Consider the following 27,184-nt stretch of genomic DNA (forward strand, 5'->3'; position numbering starts at 1 on the left):
CCTAAACGGAATGACTCTAAAGCTGGAATGAAGAAAATGTAAGATGAGCCTGGAACATTTTGTGAAGCCAAAAAGAAAGTGCTCAAAAAATGAAGGAACATGTCAAAAGGGCACAGAAGGCAACCTCATGGGCTCCCAATGGCCAAATCTGGGCCAAGAGAGCATCAAAATAATGATAGCAATGGATTATATTCCATACTGATAGAAATACTTAAATAAATGCAGGGAGAAGAGAAAGCTTCTCTATAGAATTCCAATTAATAGTAGCAGAAGGAATGATGGAAATAGAAAATGACCTTTGGCAATCATCACAATAATTGTTGCAGGCAAAAATCAACAGATGTTTAAAAAAAGTGATAAGAAATAGAGTATTTATATAGTCTCAAAGTGTCTCTTCCCAGAAGATGCTTATTATAAAGAGATTTTACATCAGCTGAGAAACCTGGCAGACACCACCTTAACCAAATGATCAAAGTTCATTATCATCAGTATGGGATATATCAACATCTGATTTGAAGCATGAGGACCTTCTGATTTGAAGCATGAGGACATCACCACTCTACAGCATTGTTACCAGAAATGCTTACCTTGAATTTAATCACAAATGAACATCAGACAAACCCAAACTGAGAAACACTATAAAATACCTGGCCAGTACTCTTCAAAATTTCAAAGTTAATGAAAGAAAGACTGAAGAGCTGTTCTAGATTAAAGAAGACATAAATACTTAACAAAATATGTGATGTGAGATTGTATCCTGAACTAGAAAAAGGACATCAGTGGCACTGATGAAACCTGAATAATATTATATCAATGTTAATTTCCTGATTTGGCTATGTAAGAGGTTAACGTCTTGGGAAGCTGAGTGAGGAATATATTTTTGTATATTTTTTCCTACTTGTAGGTGTAACATTCCAGAGTGAGTGACATACACACATACATACGGACATATATGCATGCATTAGAATTTTCTGAAGGAACACAGCAATATGAGAACTAACTTATACTTAATTTATCAGTAGTTGCCACGTATCTTCGAATGACAGCTCTTCAGTATATAAAACTCCTCAAGATTATACAGGATGGTAAGAGGCAATCACACACCAGCATGTTTATACAATCTTTTCAGTGCTCCTACCTTGACCTCTCACCTATAAAATCTCCAATTTTTAGTACAAATAATTGGAAGGAAAGGAAGAAAAATTATAGCTCAGTAGGTTAATGACAAGTTATTTGAGGAGTTTGGAACCACAACCATGTACTTCACCTAAAATACCCCTTAGTCTTTTAATCAGAAATCTAGGCTTACTTGGACCATTTATCTGATTTAGAATGACACATCTTGTGCTCTTACATTAAAGCCAGACCCAAGCAAGCTAAATAGTTACAAATTACTCATTTCAAAGCTCTTCCTAATGAAAGAAATTTTTTTTTTTTTAAAGATTGTATTTATTTGACAGAGAGAGACACAGCGAGAGAGGGAACACAAACAGGGGGAGAGGGAGAGGGAGAAGCAGGCTTCCCGCTGAGCAGGGAGCCCGATGTGGGGCTCGATCCCAGTACCCTGGAACCATGACCCGAGCTGAAGGCAGACGCTTAACGACTGAGCCACCCAGGCACCCCAAGAAATTATTTTCTAAAAAAAGATTAAAGTCCTACACATTCTATAAATAATAAAGTATCATTCATATATAAAATTTTATTTATAATAAAGGCTAAAGTTATAAAAACAGTAAGTTCACAATATTCATCTGATGCTTAGCTCTAAGTTAACCGACACTATATCTTCTACCTTTCTTACAAAATCTATCCTGCCATACAAACTTCAAAGTTAATCAGTTAAGACTGTAGTTGCTTTGTCACACTATAAGACTACTGAAGTATATATAAAGTTAAGCATAACACATAAAAATGCCTCTTCAAAATGAAGTAATTTTTACTTTGAATAGTTTTTCCCACGCTATTGGGAAAACTGTATTTTCTCCTAGCAGAAAAATCAGTATTTCCAAGTCCTTCACTACCAAAAAACCACTTATTTCTAATATCAGATTGAGAAGTCAGGGCAAAAATCCAGCTTTTATTCATTTACTTCCCCAAAGCCTACCGTCTTAACACCTGGAACACACTAAACCTCAAAAATGTTAGTTCCAATCCTTTCTTTGGCATAATAAATACTCAATAAATGTTTGTTGTAACTATTTCACTCAATATCAACATTAATGACTGTGCGAAACCGAAGAGTAGTGTAAAATCCAGGAGAGGGACTAAATTTGACTAGTAAGAAACGCTGCAACATCCTGATCTCCACCTATTTGGTGCTTCTATTAGCCTACCATTCCAAGGCACATGTGCAATTGATCCTCTTGACCCCACTGCAGTAAAACATTTAACTACCACTAAAATATGCAGCATACACATAATGGATTTGAATTAAAAGATTTTTCCTTACTGAAAAAGGCCTAAACACTGTTTTTACAGAACCTAAACACTTTAACATCTGAATAAATAATACCTTACTTTAGCAATATACATGGGTAACGAGGTGTTTATTATTAGGTTTGGCACTTTGTCATTCAATAATTATTAAGCCAAAAAATTCTCATCTATCACTAGAATAATGATTTTTAAAATAATATTTTATCTCAAAAAACTCAGTACCTAAAACGTGAAACAAAAAACCCCAAAACATCATTAAGCATGTTAACAGATGATAAAAATGATTGGCTTAATAAAGAACTATCTCAAGGACATTACCTAGAAATGTTAAAGGAAAAAATTTTAATCTGTTCAAGAGATGTATGTACAAAAGCTTATGTGGAGATCAGTATACACTCAAGTCCCCTCCAGAATTTTTTTAGCGGCTTAATACATTAAAAATATTCTATGAAAAAATAAAGAGTTAACTAAAAATGGAATTATACAATGAAATAAAGCATACTAAATTGTTTCACATTTTAATACTACAAAGAGAAAATACAAATAACAGATTATTCTAAAATTAAAACAAACTGTATAAAAGAGTAAGTCAAATTATAAAATATTAGAGCCAAGAATGCTACAAATCATCTGAACCACCTTAGTCATTCTAGCAATGAGGAAACTGAGTTTTTGTAAGAAACTGCTTTTTAAAGGAAGACCACACAATAGACAGTGACACAACAATATAAGAATAGATACCCAACACTCACCATCACAAGCACATATAGGCCAAGAGATTGATGGGAGCAGGGGAAAAGGGAAAAAGAATAAAAATGCACAAATCTGAGTATCTGAAGAGGTACAATATCACATCAGTTAAGAGGCTCTACAGCCTGACCTGATCAATCTGAATCCCAACTCTTTCATTTACTAGCTTAACCTCACCATGCCTCAGTGTCTTCATTGGACATAATTCCTACCCAACAGGGATGTTGTAGGATTAAAAGAATTTATTAATTCATGTATTTAAAACAGTATCTGGTACATAGTAAGCACTGAAAAACATTTTAGCAAAAACCATTAGATAACAATAAAGTACAATTTTGTATCTGGTCTCTTATATTGCTAGTAGTGAGTACAAACTAGAACTATTTTGGGACACAATTTGACATTACCTTGTAAATTTAAAATCCACAACACAGCTTACAATCCAACTACTTTACTCCTAAGTATATACTCAAGAGAACCTTTAGCACATACGTATCAGAAGCATATAACAAAAATGTGCGCAATAGTAATGTTCATGATTGCAAATATCTGGAAGCAACTCAAATACCCTTAAACAAGAGTGTCTAAATTGTGGTCACTTCATTCAAACTATATTACAAAGCTGTAGTCATCAAGACAGTAAGGAACTGGCACAAAAAACAGACACACATATCAACAGAACAGAATAGAAAACCCAGAAATGGACCCTCAACTCTGGTCAACTAATCTTCAACAAAGCAGGAAAGAATATCCAATGGAAAAAAAGACGGTCTCTTCAACAAATGGTATTGAAAAACTGGACAGCAACATGCAGAAGAATGAAACTGGACCACTTTCTCATACCACACACAAAAACTCAAAATGGATGAAAGACCTAAATGTGAGACAGGAATCCATCAAAATCCTAGAGGAGAACAAAAGCAGCAATCTCTTTGACCTCAGCTGGAGCAACTTCTTACTAGACACATTGCCGGAGGCAAGGGAAACAAAAGCAAAAATGACCTATTGGGATTTCACCAAGATAAAAAGCTTCTGCACAGCGAAGGACACAATCGCCAAAGTAAAAGGCAGCCTACGGAATGGGACAAGCTATTTACAAATGACATATCAGATAAAAGGTTACAAAATCTATAAAGAACTTACCAAATTCAACACCCAAAATACAAATAATCCAGTTAAGAAATGGGCAGGAATAGAAATTTTTTCAAAGAAGACATCCAGATGGCTAACAGACACATAAAAAGATACTCAATATCACTCATCATCAGGGAAATACAAACCAAAACCACGATGAGATACCACATCATACCTGTAAGATGGCTAAAATTAACACAGGAAACAACAAATATTGGTGAAGATGTGGAGAAAGGGGAACCCTCTTACACTGTTGGTGGGAATGCAAACTGGTGCGGCCACTCTGGAGAATAGTATGGAGGTTCCTCAAAAAGTTAAAAATAGAACTACCCTATGACCCATCAATTGCACTAATACGTATTTACCCAAAGGACATAAAATACAGATTCGAAGGGATACATGCACCCTGATGTTTACAGCAGCATTATCAACAACAGCCAAACTATGGAAAGAGTCCGGAGTCCAAATGTCCATAGACTGATGAATGGATAAAGATGTGGTATATAAACACAGTGGAATATCACTTAGCCATCAAAAGAATGAAATCTTGCCATTTTCAATGACGTAGATAGAGCTAGAATGTATTATGCCAAGTGAAGTAAGTCAGAGAAAGACAAAGACCATATGATTTCACTCATATGTGTAATTTAAGAAACAAAACAGATAAACTTATGGGAAGCGGGGGAAAAAAGAGAAAGGGAAGCAAACCATAAGAGACTCTTAACAATGGAGAACAAACTGAAGGTTGACGGACAGAGGTGGCTGGGGGATGGGCTAGATGGGTGATAGGCATTAAGGAGGGCACCTGTTATGATAAGCGTTGGGTGTTATATGTAAGGATGAATCACTCAGTTCTACTCCTGAAACCAGTATTACACTATATGTTAACTAACTAGAATTTAAATAAAAATTTGGAAAAGAAAAAAAAGGACTCAAAAAAATATATATTTTCCGGTGTGATTTCAGATGATTAAAAACCAAAACGACTGAACTTCCTGATCAATAACAATCCTACATAACTTTATTGTCTATGATTCTCATCTTTATTAGCTTCAGTGGATACTAATTCTAATATTTAGTTTTAATATTACAGTCAAGAAAGTACCTCACATTGTAGGTTATAGAAGGTTGTGAATACAAATTCTAATTAGATACATTTTAGGAATATACTCTTTTCTTTTTTTTTCTTTTAGATTTTATTTTTATTTATTTGTCAGAGAGAGACAGAGCGCGCACAAGCAGGGGGAGCAGCAGGCACAGGGAGAAGCAGGCTCCCCGCTGATCAAGGAACCCGATGCAGGACTCGATCCTAGCACCCTGGGATCACGACCCGAGCCAAAGGCAGATGCTTAACCCACCAAGCCACCCAGGCATCCCTGATATACTCTTTTCTCCATGTTATACTAGTAAACAGACAACTATTTTGACACTTCTCAAAATAGTGTGCAGAGAGGATGCAGATATAAAAACTACAATTTAAGGGGCACCACACCTGGGTGTCTCAGTTGGTTAAGCATCTGACTCTTGGTTTGGGCTCACTCATGATCTCAGGATCCTGAGATTGAGGCCCACGTAGGGCTCTGTGCTCAGCATGGAGTCTGCTTAAGATTCTCTCTCTCTCTCCCTCTGCCCCTCCAGAACGCACAGGAGCTCTCTTTCTCTTTCTCTCTCCAAAAGTAAATAAATAAATCATCTTTTAAAACCCTATAATTCAGGGCAGCTGGGTGGCTTAGTCATTAAGCGACTGCCTTTGGCTCAGGTCTTGCTTCGCGGGAAGCCTGCTTCTCCCTCTCCCACTCCCCCTGCTTGTGTTCCCTCTCTCGCTGTGTCTCTCTCTGTCAAATAAATAAATAAAATCTTTATAAAATAAATAAAACCCTACAATTTAAGAATTTTAAAAATTGCAAAAGTGCATTCTATACTTTGATAAATCACTACAAGTAACATGATTAACATTCATATTATTTTTGATACATTAACATCAAGTGTATACAAGTCCAAGCATTTTAAAGTTACACTGTTAGTCCTTTAACTGTCACCTTTTGTTCTTATACCCATTTGTTGTGTAGATCATCATGGAATCATTTGATTAATCACTGCTGTAATCATCATGCTAAGTTGCTAAAATGAATTATAATCATGATTTTTATGATAGTTTTCTTTAAATCAAATATAGTTAGATATTCCAAATACATTTTGTCATTTGACTGCATTTCAAGTCATCTATTAAAAACAGTAAAATGTCATCTATTTAAATGGATTATTCTTTAGTATAAAATCTTGTATTAACTGCCTTTGTGCATTTACTTTTTCAGTGAGAAAGCTTCATCATATTTCTTGATCACATTCAAAAATCACCTATTGCTGTTAATGTTGTATTATCTTTTATAATTTGGTTATAGAGAAATCAAAAGACAGTATCTATGTCACATTTATAAAAGCCAAATGTATTAAATGTTCAAATAATATATTTCAAAATGTGATTTTAAAATTATCTACTGGCCCCTTAAAATGTCCTTTTCTTGCTTGGACCTTTATTCTAGATGTCTTTTACTTCTGCCACTAAAAATTCTTACATATCTCAATACTGTTGCCACTCACAGGAGATATGAAATCATGATTCTCACTGTTAGTCATACTAAATAAACACTTCCTCACTTTAAATTTTTTTAGAAATGGAAAAGGAATTGGATACTAGTTTTTATTTACTGATTTTATTCCGAATTATGCACTTTTTACTTTCCTTAAATCATTTCTGTAATTTTTATTAAATAAATTATATTTCACTTTCCCTATTCCCCAAACTGATCTTATACTGAGTGTTAATAAAAAGCTAGGGCTTGAGGTAGCAAGACAGAGCTGGCGGAGGAAGAGTAGAAAGGGTTCCTAAAAATAAAAGTTGATTGGAGGGGGCAAGAATCTAGTTCTTCTGGCTTTCATTATTTCTCCTCACTCACCAGTTTGAAACATCTTCTACTTTTTTGTGTTTTTTTGTTCCTAAAAGGTCCCCTTTATTTCTCAATTAAATACAAAGATTCAGTGGAGGGTTAAAGTATGCTGAGTATTTATCACAACCAAGGAAAAGCAGGGGAAATAAATTCAGGTATCTTCAACTATGCGTAGTTACACTATACATCATTTAGAGATGGTTAAATCTGACCATCACTGATTCTGAAAACAAGAAAACTGATACATAAGAAGATGAATTAATTTCATCGTGAGCTACAGACCATCAGTAATATCACTCTGAGAGCTAAATTAAAACTCAAGTGTTATGAGATATGCTAAGTATTTGACTATCTTGCAATTTGGAAAATAAACTTCCAATTTAAATAAATAAATAAATAAATAAATGTGGTCACCTCACACAATGGAATATTATACAGCAGTACAAATGAATAAAAACCTATACCAAAAAAAAAAAAAATGGATGCATCTTAGTATTATTAAGTATAAATAGTTTAAAAAATCAAGTTCCATGAGGTGACATATAAGTAAATATATTCTCTTTGTTTAGGCATACATATATGTGATAAAACCTTTTTTCTTAAATAGTAAGGAAACAGGAACACATAACTCAGTATAGAGTAACTTCTGAGAAGAAAGAAGTCAAGGGAATATGAATAGAAGCACATTAGGTAAATGTTAGTTATCATTAATGTCCTGATGCTTGGATTGTACTGTGAAAGGGTATTTGTCAAGTAAATGAAAAACTAAAATAATAGGCTACAAAGGTCCATGCATAAACCAATGATGTCAGTATGAACCAAGATAATGATTAAGCCAATTCTGTGCACCAAAGGTGTTTTTAAAAAGGAATGACAGTTATGTGTAAACTGCTTTGGACTGAAGGATTAACTGAGGTAATTCATGTTTGACATACAGTAAAATACTTAAAACATCTTAGCTTCTGTCTAAAATGGTATGCTTTATCGTTATTATAGCATAAAGTACACTTAAAAAATGTAAATCTCTGAAACTAATACAACACTGTATTTTAACTATACAGGAATTATTTAAAACTTTTAAATCTCTTCTCACTCTAAACCAACCTCTTTCCCCATTTTGCCAAAGCAGAAACCGTACCTAAAAAAGACAGACCGCCTCAGCAAACTAGTGTCACAAGAGGGCTCCTGATTGTCTACCAATCCAATTCTCCTTCCGCTACATCCATATGTCACAAATTTGTTTTTGACATTCACTACCATCATCAATTTTTCACCTTATATGTGGTGCCACATATATTGTCCAAAAAATGTTCCTGAAAGGTTTTTATTACTACAGCCAATTTAAAACAACAACAACACAACAACAAATCACAAGCCATAAATAGATGGTAACTATAAAATTTAATAGTTTGGCTTTTACTGTATTGGCTGTCTACCAGAGATTGAGGCTGATATTACTCCTTATTAAACACACCACACAAACAAACCTTTTTTCTTAATTAAGATGCAAAAAAGTATAAAGGATAACTTGTCAACTTAATTTAATGTCATGTTTATGAAACAACTAAAATTATCTTACATACCACACTTTGGAAGAAGCTTATGTACTACCTATGCTACCTCCCTGTTTAAAAAATTAGAAATTTCTTCAACAAACTGGCTAAGATTGAATAGAGAACACGTCATTGTTTTCAAAAATTTGCTGGGACTGAAAGATTAGAAATTCTCAGGATCCATGCTATCTAATACAGGAATTACTAGTTACATGTGGCTATCTAAATTAAATTAAGAATTTAGTTCCTCAGTCCCACAAGCCACATTTTAAGTACTCATTAGCCAAAGAGCCACACAGTGGCTACCATATTGGATAGCCTTGACAAACAGAATCTTCCCACCAGCAAAGGAAATTTTATTGGAAATGATGGGTTAATAAACTATAAATAAAGGATTTTTTAATAATTTTTTATAATTATAATTTTAAATAAATATAAATAAAGGATTCTAATAAGGGCTAAGTGGTAGAAAATGGAAATAAGGAAAATTTTAGGAGAGAAAAAAGTATCTTTCAGTAAAGTAATAGAACCATTTGGAAAGAACTGTGAGAGACGATGAATTAAAAGCTAGTGGTAAAACTATATTTTCTTTTTCTACAATTCCTTTATAGTCTGATGATTTCAAAGTCTGGAGATGTACTAAAGCAGGCAGGAATCCCTCCACAACTAAGATAAAGTTATTACTGCAAATGAGGAATGAACTTAAAAACTTAATAAGGTTAAGACTGAGACCATACCTGAATGCATATAGGCAAACAGTGCTTACCGTGTACCAAATACTGTTTTAACATATGAGCCTACAAAAACTCTTAAAACTACCTCAACTTCATTAATAAAACAATAAAGCAAGCATGCTCAAATAACAGAATATCAATAATATCTATCTTTTTAAAATAATGAGTCTTGTATAATGAATTCTTATTTACCATCCTCTGATCAAATTAAAAATGTTGGGGCGCCTGGGTGGCTCAGATGGTTAAGCATTTGCCTTCAGCTCAGGTCATGATCCCAGGGTCCTGGGATTGAGCCCCGCATCGGGCTCCCTGCTTGGCAGGGAGCCTGCTTCTCCCTCTCCCTCTACTGTTCCCCCTGCTTGTGCTCTCTCGCTCTATCAAATAAATAAAATCTTTAAAAAAAACAAAATTAAAAACATTTAGGAACTCTCCCCTTCCCCTATATGATCTCAATATCCTTGTGAATTTAGTCTTGTTGCAAACAGTATTTTTGGTAAAAGGTAATTTTTCTAAACCATTTGATACACCACTCAAATGTTCATAGTCTGATTTTAACTATGCAGATATTTTACAAAGCTTCCCAATATATAGGTTATATAACCTTTAACTTAGCTAACACACTCCTTATACAGATTTCATGTGGCTCCCAAAACAGGCCCAGGCTCATTTTCCTTAGCTTTCTTCCTCTCCCTAAGGTTTTGCTAAAAACCTTTTATTTTTCTGTGTGCCTTCTGCTCTACCTCCCTTTTGTATTCCAATCCTCTAGAAAACCCTCCTTTTTCCAAGTATATCAAAACTCATCTTTAAATAAATCTATTTATTTACATTTTTCATGAAAAAGTATTTATGGATGGGAAAAGATTACTGTCCTCATTAGCACAGACACTAAAAGATTTGTTCTAAGTCACTTAAGTAAATGGTAAAACTGAGACCAGAATCTGAGTTTTCTTTTCTATGCAGCTTTCTATATTTTCTAGAGTACCAATTAGCACAATTCTATTCTTTCTAATACAGGAATTCACTGTCTATATAAATTGTATAACCTGAAGTTTTTATAGAAACAAATTTTAAATTTAAGATCGCTTCTATATATTGTTGCCTTTATAATACTTTTACTATAAATAAGTGCAGAAAAAAATTTTCAATGGGTAATTTCCCATTGTCTTCCTAGTTTCCTACAATATTGTTTTTGTACTTCATAAAGTTTATATTAATTTTTGCTGGATTGAAAGGTTCCACTTGTTTGAAAATGGCAGCCACTATAATTACAGGGCACAATCATGCCCTTCACTCAGGAGCAACACCCTGATGTATGTCAAATGCTGCCTCTCACCAGAATACACTTCCTCCCAGGAATGTGCCACATGAGGTAGAGACACATAGTGCCACAGGATATAAATATGCAAAGATTTGATGGTTAAAAAGCTTTCCATTTTTCTCTAATATAAATAACTAGAAGCATTTCATACTGGAAATACAACTATAGTATTGATTAAAATGCAAGTTTACATGAATCTTTAAGATCTATTACTAGATTTCAAAACAATGTTATACCTTTTTAAGGCTGCTTTGGGATGCATTCCCTTATCATTTGGAACCCTTCAGTGAAGAAATCTAAGAAGCAAGGATGTAACACTTACTATCTAATATCTAGCTACAGCAATTCTAATCTGAATTCCCCTGAAATTCCTCACAACTCGACCTTGAAATGCACTCCCCTGAGGATTTCTATGCTTTTCAGTTATTATCTCTTATTTTCATGAAATAATAAGCTGAACATAAATGTAAATCTTTAGTACCAATAGATGCATCCTTGGAGGACAACATCCCTTATACACTGTAGTTCATAAGATGGCATTTTTAACTACAAAGTCTTGACCAGCATTATGGTTTTATACAGAATAGGGGGTGGGCACAAAGTGATATAATCTTTGCCAAGTTCCTTAACTTTTTGCTAAGCCTCCGTTTCCTCATCTTTGTAAATGGAAGCATAGTAATTGTAACAACATTTAAAATGGTTGCTCTGCGTATTGAATGGAGCACTGGGTGTTATACGCAAACAATGAATCATGGAACACTACATCAAAAACTAATGATGTAATGTATGGTGACTAACATAACATAATAAAATAAAATTTAAAAAATATTCAAAAAGGAAAAAAATAAAATAAAAAAATAAAATGGTTGCTCTGAAGACTAAATCCATAAGATAATTTTAAGACAATGCTGATAATCACTCAAATATTAGTTGTCAATTATGTGCTGGGAGCTATACAAAAAAACTGCAAGATAGTAAAAAGAAAAAACAAAAACTGAATCTAAGAAATCTGAGAATGAATTTCATTTATAAATAATCCATAGTAGTAAAAAAAATATGAATTTTTGGAAGCAGCAATTCATATCAATAATTTAAAAAAAAACTTAATACTCCTTGACATAGTTATCTCCCTCCTGTAAATTCATCCTAAGAAATTGAAAAGAAAAAAAAAAAACAATTATATGCAAAAAAAAAAAAATGCTCATTACAATGTTATTTACTTATTAAGGCGAAGAGCTGGAAACCAAGTTTTCACTAATAAGATAATAGCTGTGTAAACTTATAGTACAACTTGATGAAATATTACAAGCATTAAAATTATAATAATTACTAAAAAAACTATGCATAAGCACAGAAATTCTTTTAGGATATTAGGTGAAAATGAATAAACATTTATACATACACTGTTAAAACAAGTAAAAATTATACGTATGGAACTAAAAGCAACTGAAAATTGTGATTTTTTTCTTTCTTTCTTTGAGGTAATTATTGCTCCTTGTCCTCCCCAAAACAAAGAAAAGTCAGTGTCTTAGTCCATTCAGGCTTCTATAACAAAACTCCACAGACTGGGTAGCTTATAAACAAGAGAAATTTATTTCTTAGCAGTTCTGGAGGCCGGGAAGTCCTAGATCAAGGAGCCAGGATGGTCGGTCGGCTGAGGGCCTTCTTCCTGGTTCACAGCTGAGGCCTTTTCTCTTGTGCCCTCACATAGTAGAAGGGGCTAGGATCTCTCCAAAGCCTCTCTCTGGAGCCTCTGAAGGCACTAATCCCATTCAAGGAGGGCTCCACCCTCAAGATTTAAGCACCTGCCAAAGACCCCACCTCCCCACCTCCTAATATCATCTTTGAGGGTTAGGATTTCAACATGGGTTCCCAGGAGGACACAAATATTCAGACCATACCACTCAATTAAAAGAATTTAGTTCAGTTTCACTGTTTTCCTCCTCCTATCTAGTTAAATTGATTTGAGACAAGGTAAATGCAAAAATGGGACTCAAAGTTAGCCAGTAATTATAAGTCAAACTACTTTTATGTGGTGTATGCTGTGACCTTGTACACATGATACAGGTTCAGACTGGACAGCAATAGGGTCTATATAACTTCAGGTTAAATTATTTTTCTTTTGGCTCACTTAGAAGCTAAGTTTGCTCTTTCCTGAAGCAGTGAGACGAAAAACTGCTAAGGAAAACTAAGGTGGTTATAGGCTAGCTTGTCTTATTCATTTGTGTCTCTCCCCTTTCTTTTTAAGGTGATCAAAATATGGAGTTGAAGAATATCTTAATTTGATATACTTACTAAAGTTATTTGGCATATGTTCTTAACTTTTACTAAGTTAAGTAAGTTTGGGTTTTTGGATTAAATAATTCTTAAGAGAAAAAGTATATATAATTTTCATCATCATATTTTTAAGTTCCTGATTTATGTTCATTCAAGATCTTGATTCATAGACTTCAAATTCATTCCTAAATCAAGTTTCAGTAATTATGTATCTAAAGCAACAATTTTTTAATTAACAAATTACAGTTTCAGAATAATAAGCTAATCAGGCTACACGAAAGTGTAAACAGATTTTTGCTTTCATTGTTGGTGACTAAAATGAACATAAGTTTACAGACCTTTACCTGCCCAAATTAAAGTTAACAGACTAAATCCAGAGCAATGAAATGCTAACTAGCAGATTTAGCCCATCTCACCTATTAAGTAGAAATCTTAGTTTGATTACAGCTGCAAAAAAGTAAATGTCTAAATTTTAATAAGCTGAAAAAAAACTTCCTCTCTACCTTCTCTCCCACAAAAATAGATTTTATGCCTTCCATATAATGATATTTTTCTGAGAAAGATGACTTTTTCCACTGAAGATGACAGATGTCAATATACTTCCAAAATGTACTCAGGTATTAAAATTGCTTTAATTAGCAAACTCTAGAAATATACTCCTTATATAATTAGTTGTTTAAGTATCAGACAAAAAACTGGCTGGAGCCAGGTGTTTGCCTTGCGTCCTGTCCAACACTAGTTACTAATCTAGCTACCTCTTCTCACATTCTTTGCTCAGAACATAAAAGAAAACGTTCACAACATAGATTTGTTATTTTTTGCTTGTTGGAATTTTTAGATTTTAAGTTTTTACAAAAAGCTGCTTCTTTAACATTTAATTTGAAATACAATTTTTCCAACAAGTCAATAATCCTCTTTTAAAAGTAACCCTACCTTAGGCTAAATGAAAATGAGCACTGATTACTTCATGAACATAGTACCTTTCTTCTCAAGAACTAAAAGTTCTTTTTAATATTCTCTTATCTCTAATCAAAAAATGTTGGGGGGAGGAGGAGGTTACTTTACCTTAACATCCCTTGAAGTAGTGACATATTATCCTGGTTTTACAGATGGAGAATCAAGCACAAAGACATGTTATGTGATTTGCCACAGTCTTAATGTGGCAGTCACCAGTAACTGCAGGACCATGTTAATTCTGAACACCAAGTTAATCATAGAAATGTAATTAGTGAATTTTGTTTTGAAAAGGACTTTCTGATTACATTAAGACTAGAGTACCCCCCAAAATACAAAACCTTCTGCCAAAGACAGTATAATGTATCTGGATAAAACCATACAGTATCAGTCACCATCTTGGTTAGTCCCTCAGAAAACCTTAAAGTTCTCAATAAAATCCCAATCTAGAAAATTTATTCACATGTCTATCTTCCTTTCTCTAACTCCCAACATCCCTAATTCCCAACATCCCTCATTCCTTAGGACCATTATTACATGAGATCCTATCATTTCCAATACTCTCAACTCTTCCCAGCTAAACCTTTCCCTCTCTTATCCTCCTCCCGCTGGCACCCTCCATCTTCAACTTCCAATTCCAAAATCCTAATTCCAGTCTCTTCAAATAGTAGAGGCAGATGTCAGCATTCATACTTCCACTCTAAGTCACTCAATCCACACACACATTAAATACATTGGTGCTGGCTCAAGATTCCTTTCCACCTCAACTCCTGGTACCATCCAACCTAGCAACTTAAATATTGTTGACCTTTTTTCATAAATCTCCTAGCAGATTCTGGCTCCTCTACTCCAACAACCTTTTCTACTTTAATATTCTCTCATCTGTCATTACTCTGGAGTCTATGTTCTCTGATCAGTATCTTTCGATTTTTCCCACTTCTATTCTACACGCTCTTTAACTTTACCAAAACTTACAGTCCCTTAAAACAGCCGTCAGTTCTATGTGTCTCCATATCACTTCAACCTTTTTTCTTTAAAATCAAGTCTGGCCATTAATTGTATGGCATACAGTATGGTACAAATGCAATGACATTTGGATCTCCGTTCTACCACTTATTCCCTTTTGTGGCTATGGGCAAGTTACTAAGTCACTCTTAAGTCTCAGTTATCTCCTCTGTAAACTATGGATAATACTTAGCTCCCATGGTCATTAGAAGGATTAAATCTAGCACAGCGTATGACAAACAATAAAAGTCTGATAGACTTCTCTTTCCTAGACTTTGTTCTACCTTTTACCCAACCTTTCCTTTTTTCTCGGGGCACCTGGGTGGCGCCTGGGTGGCTCAGTCGTTAAGCGTCTGCCTTCGGCTCAGGTCATGATCCCAGGGTCCTGGGATTGAGCCCTGCATCGGGCTCCCTGCTCAGCGGGAAGCCTGCTTCTCCCTCTCCCACTCCCCCTGCTTGTGTCCCCTCTCTCGCTGTGCCTCTGTCAAATAAATAAATAAAATCTTTCTAAAAAAATGTTTTTTTCTCTTCCTCTCCACTATTAACATCACCTCAACAATCTCAACTCCCAATTTCCCCTGAATGTGTATAACCTTACTCTTTGCTGTCTCTACTTCATTACTTCCTGTTTTGTCTTTAATACTTTTCCTCTAAACTCTCTTACCTATCAAGAATTTTTAGTGTCTCAGGGCGCCTGGGTGGCTCAGTCGTTAAGCGTCTGCCTTCAGCTCAGGTCATGATCCCAGGATCCTGGGATCCAGCCCTGCATCGGGCTCCCTGCTCCGCAGGAAGCCTGCTTCGCCCTCTTCCCCTCCCCCTGCTTGTGTTCCCTCTCTCACTGTGTCTCTCTCTGTCAAATAAATAAATAAAATCTTTGAAAAAAATAAAAATAATAAAAATAATAAAAAAGAATTTTTAGTGTCTCTTAAAAACATTGCTGTTTCTCACTATTCATCCTCCCACTACTACTTAATATTCTTCTTGGGCAATTTCCCCTGGTTCAAATATTACATATGCCGAAGACATTACCTCTAACTCTACCCTCTCAACCTTCTTTGGGAACACCAAACCTATATTTAAAACACCTTATAAGACATCGTCTACCTTGATACCTACAGGTAGGCAAGCTTTAAAAAGCCAAAACTGAGATGTTCTCCCATTAAAAACCTCTGCCTCTTCCCACTCCATTTAAAAGCATCACAGAGGCCCAAATTTAAAATGCTGAAGTCGTCCCACACTCCTCCTACTCATTCCTTCACATCCAGTCAAGGAATCATCTGGACATCTGAACTGCCCCACAAATTCATCCCCAACAGTTCCAAATGCACTACTTCCAGCTGTTTTGCCTTGATTATTACATCTTCCTCATTATTTGTAGTTCATCTTCTTCTCCCTTCAATCAACTGTCCCAGTGAATCCCAGTATTCAGCTTTCTACACAAATCTGATATCACTCCCTCACTTAAATTAGTAGTTCTGCACTGCCTACATGATAAAGACTTAAACTGGTGCTTCTCATTAAGTATCCTTACTGACCTAAGACTTGAAGTTGGGAGTGAAGGAGGGTAGCTCAAAGAACATATTTTCTTTGAACTCAGTGCATTATCTGAAAAATTAATGAGGACTCTGTTCAAAATTGTTATCACTGACCAATTAAAATAAATTTTCTCATCTTGTCAAGAAAGACTGACTTTCGGGGCACCTGGGTGGCTCAGTTGGTTGAGCATCCGACTCTTGATCTCAGCTCAGGTCTTTTGTTTTTTTTTTTTTAATTTATTTGACAGAGAGAGCGCTCGTGCAAGCATAAGCAGGGGGAGCAGCGGGCAGAGGGAGAGGGAGAAGCAGGCTCCAGAGAACCCGATGGGGGAGCTCTATCCCAGGACCCTGGGATCATGACCTGAGCCCCAGACGCTTAACCCACTGAGCCACCCAGGCGCCCTGTTGGCTCAGGTCTTGATCTCAAGGCGGTGAGTTTGAGCCCCACGTTGGGCTCCACACTGGGTGTAGAGCCTAAAGAAAAAGCGGGGCACCTGGGTGGCTCAGTCGTTAAGTGTCTGCCTTCGGCTCAGGTCATGATCTCAGGGTCCTGGGATCCAGCCCCGCATCAGGCTCCCTGCTCAGTGGGAAGCCTGCTTCTCCCTCTCCCACTCCCCCTGCTTGTGTTCCCTCTCTCGCTGTCTCTCTCTGTCATATAAATAAAATCTTTTAAAAGAAAAGAAAAACTGATTTTCAGGAGCTTCTTCCACATTCATCTTGTGGGTGTCATACTCCAGGGCTAGCCAGCACCCTTGCCCCAAGGTTGCTGATACAACTTAAGCACAAATTCAGACTTCTCACAATTGTCTCCAACGTTCTTATTCTTTAATTTAAATTCAATTACCCAAGGTATAGTACATCATTAGTTTTTGATATAATGTTCTCCCCCCACCACTCCTGCAAATAAGTGTATCCAAAAAATTACTGCTTTTCTCCGAACTTTCCATCTCCGTTCATGCTTGTTCTTGTTTTGTTTTTACCCTCCCTTCTTGAAATGCCTTTTCCCTTTCCATTATCCTTATCTCTGGCTGACTCCTAATATTCGACCTCTTTTCTGAAGCCTTCCTTCACACAACTCCCACACTGCCATCCGCAGCCAGGCATAATCACTTTCTCCTTGAGCCTTGAAGAACTTCATATACAGACACACATCACATTTCAGAGGGATCTAGTTCCCTTGTTGGATAGTGAACGCAGTTATCAGGTTTTACTTATCTTTGCATCTCCAGGGCTAAGGAAATGTCAAGTACCTAGTAGACACTCAAATGTCACTGCACTGAAATTCTTGAAGAAAAAGTTACTAATGGTATCTGTCCTGAAAAACTAAGAAATCCGTATATATAATTCAGGCAACTAAAATTCTGAAATGCTTTTACGTATCATTAAGAGAGCAAACCCAAAATTGACCCCTAATTCCAAACTCAAAAAGTCAATGTGATTCACAACAACAACAACAAAGTTTGGTGACTTTACGCCAAATTAAACATTCTGATATGGTAAGTTATGTTAACTTTGATAAAGTGGTATCAGAAAACCACAATTCACTAAATTCCATCTAAATTTATGTAATCCTACTACAGGATACTAATATAGAGAAGCCAAAAATTGTATTTGTTAAAATAATCTCTAATCAGGTGAACAAACAAGATGCATCTAATCATATGTAAGAGTATCATTATAAATATTTCTAGGAAAACAATTACAGTCTACATTCCAAATCATAATGGCCTTTATCTAAACTATAATCCCTGTTATACACATACAATTTAAAAATAAAATTGTAAAACTGGTATATTAAAATTTAATTTTCAATTACTCTTGAATTCACTAAAGCTTATTCTTTGCCTTCTAAATGTAGAAAGAAAATGCCTTCTAAGATAATTCAAAAGTTTCAGACACAAGGTAATTTCCACCAGTCAATCCTACATTTATAAGTAACAGAAATGATATATTAAATGGGGATTTCAGAAGTACAAAGAACATTACTTAGGATTCTAGAACTCTTATACTAAAAGCTATCCTGAAGTTGACCAAATCCAATACCCTCTTTTTATTTTTATTTATTTTTTTTAAGATTTTATTTATTTGACAGAGAGAGACACAGTGAGAGAGGGAACACAAGCAGGGGGAATGGGAGAGGGAGAAGGAGGCTTCCCGCTGAGCAGGGAGCCCGATGTGGGGCTCGATCCCAGGACCCCGGGATCATGACCTGAGCCGAAGGCAGATACCCAATGACTGAGCCACCCAGGCGCCCCTAATACCCTCTTTTTAAATGAGAAATATTAAGTCTAAAATTCTAGGAAGGAGAAAAGTAATATAAATCTACATTTATGAACACATACTATAAATCTATAAATCATAAACATTTACTTCCATATTATGGGCAGAGAATGAATGACAATACTGCACTTCTGGCATTTAAGATTGTATTATTTCTCTTCCTTAATCTTCAAATGTGATAAAACTACATCAATTTTCTCATGTTGATGCATTCATGAAATCTCAAGATAAACCCAGTTTGACTATGAGGCTTTGTTTCGTAGTTAGTTCGCTGAATTGGGTTTGATTTGCTACTTCTTGAAAATTCTCAGCCATTATCTCTGAATATTTCCTCTCCTCCATGATCTCTTCTTTTGGAACTGTTAGCTGTATGTTGGACTTGTTCATTTTACCATTCATGTTTCTTAATCTTCCAATTTTATAAACTCTATCTTTGAGTTCAGCCTTCTGGGCCTCTGTCTATAGCAGGAGATTTTAACCTTTTGTGCCAATAGACTTCTTTGGCCGTCTGATGAAGGCTATATCCCCCTTCTCAGAATAATATTAAAGGCCTAAAACAAAATACATAGGATTATAAAAGAATCAATTATACTGAAATAACTATCAAAATATTTTTAATTTTGACATAGTAATATCCGTGCTTTATTAACATTAAGATACATATGAGCTCTCCCAATGGTTTAATAACCATAACTTCATTTATTTATTTATTTTTAAGTAAGCTTTACAGCCAACAAGGGGCTTGAACTCACAACCCTGAGATCAAGAATCGCCTGTTCTACTCAATGAGCCAGCAAGGCATCCCTACTATAACTTCAAAGTAGTGATGACTCAAAGCATTATTTCAATAAATCTGTAACAAATGAACAGCAACTGTACTATAAGAAAAAAAATCTGACTTATATTGGTGTTATAGGTTGAACAGTATCCCTCTAAAAAAACATGTTGAGTTCTAACCCTCTACCTCAGAACATGACCTTACTTGTAAATAGGGTCACTACAAGTGTAATTTATTTAGAGGGGGTCATACTGGAGTAGAGGAGACCTAATCCAATAAGACTGGTGTCACATGGCCGCTTGAAGACACAGAGACACACAGGCAGAACATCACGTGATGATGAACGCAGAAAATGGAATCAGGCAGCTGCAAGCCAAAAATGCCAAAGATTGCCATCAACCACCAGAAGCCAGGAAAAGACAAGGAAGGATTCCCCTACCGGTTTAATGGGAACATGGCCCTGCCAATACCTTGATTTTGGACTTCCAACCTCCAAAATTGAAACAATAAATTTCTGTTGTTTTAAGCTATCCAGTTTGTGGTACTTTGTCACATTACAGCAGCCCTAGGAAACTAACTGCTGTCACAGGTATCTCTAATGCTGCTATGGTTTGTTGGAATTTCCTTCAATTATGAATGTAAACAAGTTTCAATTAGAGATTAGTAAAAACACTCTTAATTCTAAGAACCCTATGTCGGAAGCAATTTAACACCTCAGTCTAAGATCCATTACTAATGAACTATGCTTTAACAAAAATAATGAACTACGTTTAAACAGAAATACATGAATAGATCTTTTTCATTTCAAACCATTCTGAGTGCCACAAAAACATCTCAGGGATTTGTAATGACTGGCTCTCGACTCTAAAATGAGATGCAGCTAAGACATAAAACTTGTCATAAATAGTGAATTAAATCTAACTATTTAAGGATGAAAAAATTCATTATCTGTGTTAACTTCTTACACTAAGTGTAAAATTATCCCTTCGTCTTAGGTTAATATGATTAGTATGAATAACCAAATGAAAAGACTTACTTTTGACACTTCTTAGCCATTAAGTAAAGCATGAGAGCTGGTCTCTTGTTAGTGTATTCCTTTTAGAACTACTCAAGTTGGTGTTTAAGCCCAATAGCCTTTTGTTCTCTTATTCATCCAGAGGCCATATTTATTTAAAAGAAAAAAAAAAAAGAGCAGTACAAAGTTCTCCATCTGTGAGGTATATATATTATCAAAGACATATGGCTATTAAGCCCAAAATAATAAAACCTTAGAAGATTATGAATGTACTACCAATTGTCTCCAAATTTTTTATCTTGGCTCTTCAAAATTCATGCTTTTACTTCAGTATCCTACCAGATCTCTACTGGAAGTCTTTCATTTGCTTAAATATGTCAAAAACAACAATATAATAAAATTAACCAAAAAAAATAATTGATTAACAAATACACGTTACAAGTCTAATGACTTGTAATGTGCCTATCACTGTATTATTTTAGGGTAATTTAGTACAGGAAGGGCCTATAACGATGCTTAGTTCAAATTGCTCTAATGAAATGAGCAAACTGAGGCCCACAGAGGCTGTACTTGTCCAGAATCACAGAATAATTAGTGACAGCTGGGACAGAAAGGCATCTCCCAATTCCAAGTCCAATGCTCTTTACATTACACCATACTACATAAGAATTGGTAAGAGTTAAGTAAACTATCTGCAAAACTTCTGTACGATCACTTTAATTCTATTTGTAATATGATATTTAAAAACAGTCTGGTTGCCCAAAACAACCTAACAAGTTTGGGGGTTTTTTTTAATCAATTTTATTTTACCACCCAGCACATTTTAAAAATAGGAACAAGATCTCATTTCCACCTTCAAAATTGGCAAAAATGTTTTCAAAGAGAACTGGACAGATATTTCAAGACATAAGCACTCTCATGTGAGTTTTCCTTTTCTAGAGGGCAATGTAGCAGAAAGAACAACTTAAAGTTTGCATCTCCTTTAACTCCATTCCTAGAGTATCTTAAGGAAAGAGTAAAAGATTTGGATGAGGACAGAACTCAGGATCAAATGCAGCACCGTTCAGGAATAAAAGATTATCCAACGATAGTAGACTGGTTAAAACTAATGTATGTTATACACTGAACCATAATGTAGCCATTAAAAACTATGTTCTAGGAAATATTTAATGACATAGGAAAAGGGTCACAATATATTTGGGTATGAAGTTTCTACTATGCAATTCCACTCTATAAAGAATACATGTATATACATAAAATAATACAGAAAAAAATCATCATAGTGCATGGCACATAGTAAAAATCCAATAAATGAATAAGATTCTACATCAACATCATAGGAGAGGTTTGATTATAGTATATCAAATGTTAAGACTTGTTATCTGAGTAACAGATACACAAATAGTTATTACTTACTCCCTTTAAGGACTATTTTGTACATTATCTGAAATTACTACTTTTGCAAGGAGGAAAGTTTTTTGTTTTTTTTTTAATGACACTTTAAATCAGTTCCAGTTATTACTGAAGGATGGAAAAGAAAAGTAGACTTTTACCAACCCTTCCTCAAACTTGGCACTGCATAAAATAAACTCTTACACATAATAGATTCTTAATTATTGATTAAATATACACTCAAAATCAACTTTTGAGAGCTATTTCTCCAAACAGAACTCTAATTTCAAATAATAGAGCATATATTAGAGGATTTCAAAATGAGGCCTCTAAAGGCCTCACTCGATTTTTCACAATGGTTACCTAGAAAGTTAATGGTTTCCCAAAATATTGGTGATTTTCACTCTTTTAAAGGTTGAAATCAGGTGAAAAAACATTTAAGTGTTAAGAACAGTGTCTAATGTAAATAAATTCCTATTGATTATGGCTTCTAAAAAAGGAGAAAAGAAGGTAGAAAAAAAATATATTTAAGGCCCAGATAAAATCCGTATTACAGAGGAGTCTTACAATGCTGAGGCTTTAAGGGCATCTGCCATAACATACATATATCTTTTGTTTCTTCATACTATATACAATGATAAGTAATAAACTACTGTTTCAAAACATTAAATATTAAAGATAAGATAAATTATTGGAATAAAAACTATATTCCAAAGTTCACACTTTTTGCTTAGCTAATGTACAATGTTGGCTCTAATAAAACTGATTACCAGATGAACACATCACTTCCTAGAATTAAAAAAAAAAATTTTTTTTTAATAAAACCCCTAAGAGTTCTGTCCCCATGAAGTGTTAACATCTCATAAAAAATATATATATGCTAAAACATTTTTTTCTGTTCTACCAAAACTAATATAACAGAGCCTCTAGGGAATAACTTATTAATAATGCAGGATAAATTTATGAAAACAGAATTCTAAAGGTCTGGGTGAGTGAGGTAATTTCCAAGTTGTCCTACATCAACAACTTTTAATTTTTTTAAATTAAAAAAAAAAAAGGCAACCCTCCCAACTTGCCTTTTGGTGTCTCAAATATCAACATCTTTGGGATTAAAGTACTGGGAATTCTTACTCATTTTCAGTGTAACAGCAGTATCATCCACCAATATCACTACATGAAAAATTTGCATTCTTAATCTGTCCATAGCAAGTATTAGAAAAAGAGCCCATTTAGAAACAATATATTTTACGCATGTGTCAATTCACGTTCCCTCATTTGTTTTTCTATTAGATGTATCCAGAAAGGAAATATTAATATTTTACTTTAAATATGGTAATTAGTCTTTTCCCATCTCTAAAAACAGAATTTGACATTTTGATCCAGGCTACTTTCTTAAAAGATGCCAGTAAAAATTATCGTCCTTCCGTTCAGGATTTTTAGCAGTTTTTCCCCTAACTAAGGGTTATCTGAGATACTTCTTGATCTCTCTCAAAGTAGGTCTAATCTGCGGAAGGCAGTGAGACAGTGTACTGCACTGTGAATGGACAGCCAGGTATTTTATGAATGGAGGCGATCACGTGATCCCAGCACCTCCCCGAACTGATATTTCCCACATAACTGTGTCAACATTCTGAGAACAGGGGTAGTTGTTTGTGTGTGCGTATGTTTTTGAATTTAACCTATAACTTCGAATTCTCCTTACTTCCTGAACTCAAAAATCTACATGAAGACAGACAGTCAAAGCTTTGAATTTTTGTCCTGGGAAATCCTTTCAAAATGTCCAAGGTGATGGATGTTTAATTATTTTTTTATGAATGAAGAGTGTGCTATGCAAATGAGGGCGATTCACAAAAAGAGAGAGAACATGGCGGCCACTTCTGCTTCCAGACTGCACTGACACTGCAGCAATCTACCTTCTCCCACACCCGCTCATCAGAAGAGTGTGCTGGTGGGGGGAGGGGGGTGGAGGTTCGAGGAGAAACGCTGCTTGGCATTTCTCAAGCTATTTTATGTTAAACAGGCCTAGGCTTTGGATTTTAAAGTTCTCTCAAAAAGGTCTGACTCGAGGAATGCACTTTATTTAAAGGAATGCATCCTAGGACTAGTCCTAACTCTCTTAACTCTTTCCAATCCTCCAAAGATAAACAAAACTTGAACTTAATTACAAGAGAACGGATGCAAATATTCTGCACGGAATTAAATGCGGTCTCAGTAAAAACTGTTACCGCACCATTATTCTTTCAGGCAGCCGTTACGTTAAAACAAAGTATTTAAAAGGCAACGTACTTCGTTTGGAAAACAAACAGCCCAAATAAACAAAAACTTAAGCCAGGACACTCTAGAAGTTAATGAATGAAGTCATCAACATATTCTGCCATGTAAATACTGATAAATCAACGTAAATGGTGTTTCTCAATACAGCTGAAGGATAATTATTAACACTCAATATTCTATGCCCCTGATAAAGACATGCCCAGCATTCGCAAAGGTAAAATATAATAGTTCAACGTCTCCCACACTCCAGGTGTCCTTCATGTTATTAAATTCTAAAAATGTCTCCCTAGTTCCATTTTTTACATGAAGCTTACAGGTCGTAAGTTTAAAAGGGGGGGGAGGGGGGAGGTTTAATCGGTATTTAAGAGTCACTGACTCATCGAATTAAGATTCAAGAGCAGTTTGCTGCAGGAGGTGCTCCCACACGTTAGTTTCCAAGTAAAATAGCTATAAAGGAAGCAGGATGGATATTCAGGGTATGTTGACTTACGGTATGCTAAAGTGAAAAAGAACAGGCCGGGGGGGTCTTCGAGGCAAAGAGGTAATTTCTACCCCGCCACCATCCGTCCACATTACTCCATCTCATGGACGTACAATTGCCATCCCACCCCAACACTCAATACCCTCCCCCAGAAGTAAGCAACTAAATGCGGGGGGGGGGGGGGCAGTGGAGGGTGCTGCCATTAAATGGCTAAAGAAATCAAATGTTATCTCCAGAACAAGATGCACCGAACTCTCCAAGCTTGCAAGCTTTCCGGCACCCAAGTCTCAGAGGGGTCGGAAGGATGGGGGGGGGGGTTACTAATCAAGATCAATGAGGCGCTTACTCGTTGTCAGAAGTCGCCGTCTCCTCGCTCATCTTTCCCTCACCGCGATCCGATCTGGAGATGGAGGAGCAACAGCAAGCGGAGGAGCAGCGGCAGCACCGAGGGGCAGGAGGCAGCGGCGGCCGGGGGGGCGCGGGGGCAGCGGCTCAGGGGCCTCACCATGGTGGATGCCTCACCCGGAACGGTGCCCCCCCAGCCGGGAACCCCGGCCACCCCCGCAGGGGGGTGGCGGCAACAACCTCCGCCGTGGCGACCCCAGCCTCTTCCTCCGCCTCAGCGCCCAGCCAAGGGATCCGAGGAGGCCGGGGAGGGTGGGTGGAAAGGAAAAAGGGAAGAGGGGCTGCGAAGGCTGACTGGTGAGCTGCTCCTCCCGCCACCGGGGTGGAGCGCGGCGGGGTCCGGCCAGGAAGGAGCGGGCGGGCGCAGAACCCGGGAGCAGAGGCGGCGCTTCCCTCAGGGATGCGGCGAGGAGGAAGCAGAGCTGCGTTCGGTGGGGGCCGGCGGGAGGGTGCCGAGCCCAGGCTCCGGGCGGCGGCGGCGCGGTCCTACCGGAGCCCACCCCACCATCTCCCACCTCGCCGCCGGCTGCCCGCTTAGCGCCCGGAGGCGGCCGGAGCGGTCCTCAGGCACGAGCCGGACCGGGCGAGGGGCCTCGCGGCGGCGGATTCCTCCAGACACGCTCCAGTCGGGACGCCTCCAGCAGGGGGAGGAGGGGGCGGCGGGGAGCGTGTGAGGCCAGGGCAGGCGAGCCGATCTCCCCCACCCGGGTCGGAGAAGAGCGGGCGCGCCCAGGAGACAGGGTCCCGGGAAGCAGCGGGAGAGCGGCCGCAGGTCCCCCACCAGCCAGTGCCCACCAGCAGCTCGGCGGGCCAGCTCCTCACACCCGCCAGAGGGGAGCCGTGAGGGGGGCGGCGGAAGCGCTCACGCCGCCCGCTCCTTCCGCCGCCGCTGCCCGAACCGGGGGCGCCCACGGGAGAAGGAGGCGAAGTAGTCCCTGGCGACTTCTCCCGGCCGCCTGCCTCCCCCGGGGGCCAGAGCGGGCACGGGGTGCGGTTGCCGAGCGCAGTACCCGGGCCGTGAGGGCGTGTGGGTAGGGCTAAAAGCTGCGGCCTCCGGGCGAATCACTGCAACTCGAAGTCGTGTGCAGCATAGCAAGTTTCAGGAAAGTAGTTCCCTCCTCCCTTCATTTCCCAAATCGTTGTCGAGCCACAGAGCGGGGAAAGGAGGGGGGAGGCGGAGGGATACGCCAGGCACCGTGTACAGTGTGCGTGCGCGCGCTCCAAACTCTTGGCACGCTGCGAAAGGGGGCGGGGGTGGGAGCTGCACTGGGAGCTGCTTGGGAGGTTGCATTGTTGCGCCGCGCTACTCCCCGTTACTCCCCGTTACTCGCTTTGGAATATCCGGGTTGTTAGAACAAGGAGGCTAGAATGACAGTGTGGTCAAGGGGGAAATTGGAGGCTGCTCGGTTTTGCCGTGTGTGTGTGTGTGTGTGTGTGTGTGTGTGTGTGTTTTCCTTGCAGAGCAAAGAATGGAACTGGCATGAGTTCATTTTTAGTTGGTGGGGTTAGAGGGAGGGACCGTACAAAGAGAGCTCCGCCAGCTGTCCCTCTGGTTGCATTGCTGCAGTCCCCTAGCTGCATGTACAGCGGGAGTGTGTGTGTGTGTGTGTGTGTGTGTGTGTGTGTGTGTTAGAGTTAGTTTTAATACCTTGGATTCTTAATGTGCAAGGGGTATGCTGTGCAGGGCATTCATCTTCGAAAGCTAGAATGGTTGTTAATGGAGAACGACTTCCATTGAAGCCCAGAGTAGGCGTGTTACATGAATCTGGCGCAGCCAGAAGCACAGGAAAAAAACTCCCGCTGCGAGTGAGGTTGCATAACTATAGCGCAGAAGATGCCTCTGTGGCACGAACTGCTCTAAACGGAGGCGGAACCATTATTGAATAGGCAGCTGTCACTTTTGCATTGTTAGAGG

The 27,184-nt window shown here is 37.5% G+C and overlaps 1 protein-coding gene across 2 annotated transcripts in view; it reads right to left on the reverse strand.

Moving 5' to 3' along the window:
* The window catches only part of SPRED1 (sprouty related EVH1 domain containing 1), a 121,657-nt gene extending 95,258 nt beyond the window's left edge, over nt 1–26,399 (reverse strand). Inside the window, exon 1 of one of the 2 annotated variants that reach the window (XM_078053394.1) lies at nt 25,211–26,399. In XM_078053394.1, coding sequence (XP_077909520.1) covers nt 25,211–25,242 — 32 coding nt within the window. In that variant the 5' untranslated portion in view covers nt 25,243–26,399. The remainder of the gene's footprint in view (nt 1–25,210) is intronic. The other variant, XM_036071066.2, reaches the window with a different exon arrangement.
* Nucleotides 26,400–27,184: the final 785 nt, after the last annotated feature.

Source organism: Halichoerus grypus, chromosome 8 (genome assembly GCF_964656455.1).
Source record: "Halichoerus grypus chromosome 8, mHalGry1.hap1.1, whole genome shotgun sequence".
NCBI classification, from domain to species: domain Eukaryota; kingdom Metazoa; phylum Chordata; class Mammalia; order Carnivora; family Phocidae; genus Halichoerus; species Halichoerus grypus.